Consider the following 7007-nt stretch of genomic DNA (forward strand, 5'->3'; position numbering starts at 1 on the left):
CAAAATACTATTCCCTCACGCCCCTCAAGGGAAAGAAATATTCCTGCTCGTGCGCGAATAATTAGAAACGTCTTATGTGTAAACTAATTTTACCCACGAACACACCGGGTAATGAAAGAAAACACACAGAGAGATGTGCAAGAGACAGGGAAAGAGAGCAAGAGAAAGAGCGGTGCCGGGGTACGAACAAAGTGAAAGAAAATGAAGAAACCTATTTTGTGTCTTTTCTCTCACCTGCAAGGTAAGGTAAGATAAGGTGAGTCAGTATTTTGACCTACCAGGAATGCGAAAATGATATCTTTCCCAAGCACTCACCCACCCACCACCACCCACCCACATACACACACAAAAGCACAAAGCTCATTCACTCAGTCACTCACGCAGAGTCGTATGCACGAACGGACCAAATAATAATATAGTAATGACCCATAATGGTAATAATAATAATAATGATAATAACAGTAACAATAATAATAATAGTGAACTACCGAACACGGAGTACCTCCACCAACTTTTGACTGTCCTGCACTCTTTTGAGGGAACTGACCTCGCCATCCTAGTGATGATCCTGTTTTGTTTTGTTTTGTTTTGTTTGCAATCAAGTCTTCCTTTTATGTAGGAGGAAGGTGACAGGTTCATTCTGTGAGTTGCGGACCCAGGTCTGCGGCATCCACTGGGCGCACGGCGTCATGGTTCTGATGCACAAATACCTCTCCATCACGCATTTCCACCTTCACGGTTTCCTTCTCCCGAATCCGACCGTCCAACAGCATAATCGCCAACCGGTTTAATAATTCGGACTGTACGAGCCGCTTAAGTGGGCGAGCGCCGTAGACTGGGCTGTAACCATTCGTCCCGAACCATTCAAACACATCAGAGTTCACCTCCAGCTTAATCTCCTGGTCGTCCAACATTGACTGTACATGTGCAAAGAGGAGATCAACAATCTTTCGAGTCTCAGCCTTGCCAAGTCGATTGAACATAACAATATCATCCAAGCGGTTGATAAACTCTGGTGTCATGCGCTGTCTCACCTGCTGCATGACAGATGGCATCGCCTTCGAGGATGGACAACCCTCTGGCAGCGCAGCAATGGCGTCAGCTCCAATGTTTGACGTGAGAATAATGATAGTGTTCTTGAAATCCACACGCCGGCCATGACTGTCCGTAAGGTGACCTTCGTCAAGGACTTGAAGGAGGATATTCGATACACTCGGGTGCGCCTTCTCGAACTCATCAAAAAGGACAATTTGGTACGGGCGGCGTCGCACCGACTCGGTGAGTTCACCACCTTCTTCATAGCCAACATATCCCGGGGGTGCTCCAATAAGACGATGAACCGCATGTCGTTCCATGTACTCGCTCATATCAATGCGGCATATGAAAGATTCATCATCGAATAGAAACCTCGCCAGTTGTTTGCATATCTCGGTTTTTCCCACACCAGTTGGGCCAAGAAATAGGAAGGAGCCAAGTGGACGCTTGTGTGCGTGGAGGCCAGCACGAGAAATGCGCACAACGTTGGTAATAGTGGCAATCGCCTCGTCTTGGCCAAGAACCCTCTGACGAAGCTCCTTGTCCATGGTGATGAGCTTCTCCCTCTCACCTGTCATAAGTTGTGCAACGGGAATGCCAGTGGCACGGGCAATGACCTGAGCAATGTCATCAGCGGTAACGGAGTCATGCGTAAGGAAGTTTTCAGTACGAGTTGCCTGCTTATCCGCATCAATTTCTTTCTTCAGAGCAGGTATCCTTCCATGCAATATTTCGGATGCCTTGGCAAAATCACCCTCCGCTCGCGCCTGCTCGTAGTGGTGGCGAAGAACATCCAAGTCCTCCGTTCGTTTCTTGATGCGGTCGAACATGGCCTTCTCCTTCTTCCAGCGCTCTTCCAATGCATCATACTCCTTCTGCCTCTCCTCAATCCGGTTGTAGAGCTGCGTCAGTTTCGCCTTTCCCAGCTCATCCTTATCTTTCTTCACTGCCTCAGCTTCAATCTTTAGGCGGACAAGCTCACGCCCCACGCTATCAAGCTGCTCTGGTTTGGACTCCTGCTGAAGTCGCAGCCGACTTGCTGCCTCGTCGATAAGGTCGATAGCCTTGTCGGGTAGCCGCCTCTCTGAGAGGTATCGATGGGAATTAACCGCTGCGTAAACGAGGGCCTCGTCCTTAATGAGACACCCATGGTGGGCCTCATATTTTTCCTTAATGCCACGTAGCACGGAGATGGTTTCCTCAACCGTGGGCTCAGTTACGAGGACAGACTGAAAGCGGCGAGCTAGAGCGGCATCCTTTTCGATGTGACGCTTGTATTCATCCAAAGTGGTGGCACCGACGCAATGAAGCTCACCACGGGCGAGTGAAGGTTTCAGGAGGTTCGCCGCGTCCATGGATCCATCACCGGATGCCCCCGCCCCAACGAGGGTGTGCAACTCGTCAATGAAAAGAATAACTTTCCCCTGCGACTCAATTGTGTCCTTTAGCACACCCTTCAGCCGCTCCTCAAACTCACCACGGAACTTCGCACCAGCAACTAAAGAGCCCATGTCTAGTGAGAACACTTTCTTATCCTTGATACTCTCCGGTACTTCGCCACTGACAATACGTTGGGCCAATCCTTCCACAATGGCTGTCTTCCCAACGCCAGGTTCTCCGATAAGAACGGGGTTATTTTTCGTTCGGCGACTCAATACTTGAATGGTACGGCGGATAATTTCCTCTCTGCCAATAATGGGGTCCAGGCGTCCCATGCGAGCCTCTTCCGTCAAATTGCGGGCATATTTGTTTAGAAACTCACCAGGGGGCACTGCCTGTGGGTTTACCCATGCCCGGCCCTGTTGCTGTTGAGTGTTACTGTTGCTGTTGCTGCCACTCCCCCCACCTTGTTGACCACCCCATGGCGTGACACTGGACTGAAAGCGCCGTTGCACACCAAACAAGGTACTTAACCCATTACACAAAGGGGCTGTAGAAGGTAGTAGCGAAACAGCCGAATAGCCCCCGACCTGCACGGTACGTTTTGTCGTCAAGCTGTTTGCCCACACACCACGGCCACCCGAACCCAGCTTTCGCATCCTTCCGGCTTATTTTGTCTCCCTCTTTTTTTTTCGTCAGTTTCAGCGGTAGGAATACCTTTGTCAGTTGACTCCTTGATTCCCTCCTTGCTGTGCACTTCCTTTCTTGTCTATGGACCGAAAGATGTCAAGTGTTCCTCTTTGCTACTCCGCACGGGCACCGACAAGACTCGGAAACACGATCGATATTTCGACGGCTGATCCCTAAAAATGCGACAAAAGGGGGAAGCAAAAAAACACGCACAAAAAACAAAAAGAGAATGAAAAAACAGAAAGTTGTGAAAATGGGAGTCAGCCACAAATTTCGCTTTAATAAACGAGCACGAAGCAACTAAGCGTGTTCGGCGAACACAACACCAGGCTCTTCATTTTTATAACACGCGGCCAGCTACAGCAAACGATAATTGGGAATAAACGCGAAAATTAGACACGCAAAAGAGAGAATGGCACAGAACTTTTCCTCGCTTCCCCCACCTGTGCATAATATTCGACATAATAAAGAGGAAAAGCCCGCATAAGCCATTGAAAATACACCCCCTACATCGTCTTTAACATCGCCCTCATCCTCCTCACCCGGACTGTCACCGCGTTCCACCACGGAATGTACATTGACATAATTGATGAAGCATCTACTCTACGGAGTATACGGAGAATCACTACCTTCTTCACAGTAGTGTGCTCACTTACCCTCCTCTCCCGGTGTCTGATCTTCCTCATCCCCAAACTCTTCCACCACCTCTTCCACCACTGCCTTCTGTATTTCAGCTTCACCATCCTCAGCTTCTGGTGGCGCCGGTGATGAATGTTGTGGTTGCAATGCGTCAGTCCCTACACCCTCCGTTGTGGATGCGCTACCAGTTAACCGCCTCGGTGCTTCTTCACTAGGAGTTGAACGGGGTGGTGCCACAAAACCCTTGTACACATCTTCAGCACTTGCAACATCTGCACCCCCAAACTCCTCCACCACTTCTTCCACCACCACCTTCTGTATCTCAGCTTCTGGTAGCGCCGGTGATGAATGTTGTGGTTGCAATGCGTCAGTCCCTACACCCTCCGTTGTGGATGCGCTACCAGTTAACCGCCTCGGTGCTTCTTCACTAGGAGTTGAGTGGGGAGATGCCACAAAACCCTTGTACACATCTTCAGCACTTGCAACATCTGCATCCTCACAGTTACTACGTCGGCCTCCATCCCTTGTGGAAAGTTGTGTTGTGTTATATCCACTCCTCTGCCTTGACTCAATGTACTCTTCAGCGAGTCTGTCTAACGTGGCATGAAGCTCATTGTATCGTTCCTGGTACATCTCCGTTTGCTCGCGGAAGTACTTGAGACTCTGCATCATGGCCCGCATCTGCCCCGTCTTTTTGGCAAGGTTGCCTTGATACACCGCTATTTGCTCCGCCATCTCCGGTCCAACCTGCCGAGCTACCTCTGCTTTGTACTTTAGGTAACTCTGTTCTCTGGATCGAATGAGATCCTCCTTCTCTGCTAACTCTGCGTGTCGCGTCACCAGCTCTCGCTGGAGGTGGTTAACCTTCTCCGTCAGCGCATAGACTTCGGGCTCGGACCATGAGAGTTGGTGGTTGGGATGAATATTCATGGGACGCACGCATTCCTGCATCAGTGCTTCAACACGCAACTGCTCCCGCCGAAGATCACGCGCAGCGGTGTTCACCTTCACACGCAACTCGGGAAGTCGTGAAGCAAACTTTCGAAGCCGGGCAAGTTCACCACTGACCTGACCAATCTGCTGCTGAAGGTGTTGAATTGTCTGAAGGCGCCCCTGATAAATTTCACTACCCCTGTCCAGTACAGTTCTTTGTACCTGCAATTTCTTGTAGAGATCCAGCAGCTCCGAATCACGCTGTACCACCTGATACTCAAGCGTATCACGTTCCTTCTGAACGGCGTGGCAACGGCGGCGTTGGCGCAACACCTCTTCTTCTCCCTGCACAGCAATTTCACCAAGGCGGTTCACTTCATAGTTAAACTGTCGCACGGAGTGAGCGCGCTTCTCGGTGAGACGCTGCAACCGCGCTATTCGACCCGCTATATTTTTCTGTTGGATAGAAAGCTTCTCAATCACGGCGTCCTCCACACGTCTCCGACGCTCTCGGCGCTGTATCTCCTCCTGTATTTGCTTTATTTGCATGAGAACGGATTTAAATCCCTGTGAAATTTCAGCCACACTCGAACATAACTGAATGTAATGCTTGCTATAGACACTGCGTTCCCGTACCATGGCCTCCAGGAGGCCCTGCTGCTGCTGGAGCCTTACATCTACATCCTTCAAGTTTTGATTCAACTCCTCCAGCTGGGACTCTCTCAACTGCACCTCACACATAATGTTTGCGCAGTGCACAGCATCTGTTTGGATAACATTTTCATAAGAATCGCACTCGCGTGAGAGTTTAAATATTTTTTCATTTTGCTGCTGTGCATGCTCAACAAAGGCATGTAATTCATACTCCAGATGGTGGAGGGTTGACCGTCTCTCGTCTAGGAATATGATCTGCTGCTGCTTCCTTGACACAGTATTAAGTATATCCCTGTGCAGCGAGTTGCGCTGGTTCAATAAGAGAGCAATGTGCTTTTCCTCCGCCTCGATCGCAACCAGCGCCGCCGCAAGTTGATCTTCCCTCATACGAAGCTCCATTTGAAGGGCCGAGAGGTTGGCCTCCGCTTCCGCTCTGCGGTTTGTCGCAACGGCGTTGCGGCGTCGAGCAGCCTCCAGAACCTTCAGCTCCCGCTTGTGAACGCGGTTAACAGATTTAAGTTCAACTTCCGCCGCCTTGAGTGCCTCCAACAAGTCATTCACACGCCGCTGGAGGGTGTCATTCTCTTCATTACATACCTGACTCGTTTGGTTAACATGTTGCAACTGTTGCGAGAGCTGCTGGTAAACCTGGGAGAGTCGGTTTATTTCATCTAAAGTTCTCTTTGTGTCTACATTATGCTGACTGCTTTCCTCCGTCAATTTTTCAATCGCAGTCTGGCGCTCCTGAACTGAAGCTGCACGTTGGGTAATGTCCTGTCGCAACTCACGAAGTTCCTCCTCCTTGCGTAGCCTGAGCGCCTTATGGACATCAGCCTCCTCTTGTTTCTCATCAATTGCACTCCGCATCTTCTGAAGCTCCATATCCCCTGAATCCTTAACTTCTCGCAGGCGCTCCATTCTCTTCTCTAACAAAGAGTAATCCTGCCTCAGAGAACTCAACTGAAGCGCTTGCAATTCACGCTCTTTCGTCACAGTTTCAAGCGTGCGCTGCAGGCTCTGCATTGCTGCCTTCTGTGACGTCAACTCGACCTGCAAATGCGACTTTTCCTCCAAGTCCCGCAGTTCCCGCCGAAGGGCAGCTACTTTGTCCTTCAGAGCCGCCTCACGCTCCTTTGTGACATCAATTTTCTTCCGCGTCTTCTCAATCTCAATTCGAAGGGTATCGATGGTGTTCTTGTCGCCACGGGAAAGCTCATCCGCGGTAACCAGCTTAGATGAGCAGGTGTCGATGTCCGCTTGCAGCTCGATGCACTTCTTCAACAGGCGTGACTCACCATCGTGACTCTTCAGGAAAGAGTGGTAGAGGGACGCGTATTCAGTTCGGAAAGCGGCGAGCACCTCGTCGTTCTCAAGGCTCATAAGCACCTCCTGGAACTGGCGCTCATAGTACTCAAAATTAAGATTATCTTGTCGCACTTCATCGAACTGTGCTATTTCCTGCAGGCGATTGGCGCCCGCCGATTCCACACGTGCGACGTCATTAACGGACGCATCAGACATTCTGTGATTTTGTATGGATAGGAAGAATGTGTTTGTCCCAGTTTTCTAGAGGAAAACTATTTTGAAACGAGGTGCTACCACACCCGCGCACCGTTTGCACCGTACTGATGTAAACTCCTAGCAATCGTGCCAATAAAGTTGGTTTAATTAAAACA

The 7007-nt window shown here is 50.0% G+C and overlaps 2 protein-coding genes across 2 annotated transcripts; both read right to left on the reverse strand.

Annotated features, from left to right (window-relative positions):
* Nucleotides 1-635: 635 nt before the first annotated feature.
* Nucleotides 636-3074, reverse strand: TEOVI_000539200 (ATP-dependent Clp protease subunit, heat shock protein 78 (HSP78), putative; the record flags this gene model as incomplete). The annotated part of the gene is made up of 1 exon (XM_067220391.1): nucleotides 636-3074. One exon carries the CDS (start codon nucleotides 3072-3074, stop codon nucleotides 636-638), a length of 2439 nt encoding a protein of 812 aa, XP_067076492.1.
* A 679-nt stretch (nucleotides 3075-3753) lies between these two features.
* On the reverse strand, nucleotides 3754-6852 carry TEOVI_000539300 (uncharacterized protein; the record flags this gene model as incomplete). The annotated part of the gene is made up of 1 exon (XM_067220392.1): nucleotides 3754-6852. One exon carries the CDS (start codon nucleotides 6850-6852, stop codon nucleotides 3754-3756), a length of 3099 nt encoding a protein of 1032 aa, XP_067076493.1.
* Nucleotides 6853-7007: the final 155 nt, after the last annotated feature.

The sequence above is a fragment of the Trypanosoma equiperdum genome (genome assembly GCF_001457755.1).
Source record: "Trypanosoma equiperdum strain OVI genome assembly, contig: ctg_1146, whole genome shotgun sequence".
Classification (NCBI taxonomy): Eukaryota; Euglenozoa; class Kinetoplastea; order Trypanosomatida; family Trypanosomatidae; genus Trypanosoma; species Trypanosoma equiperdum.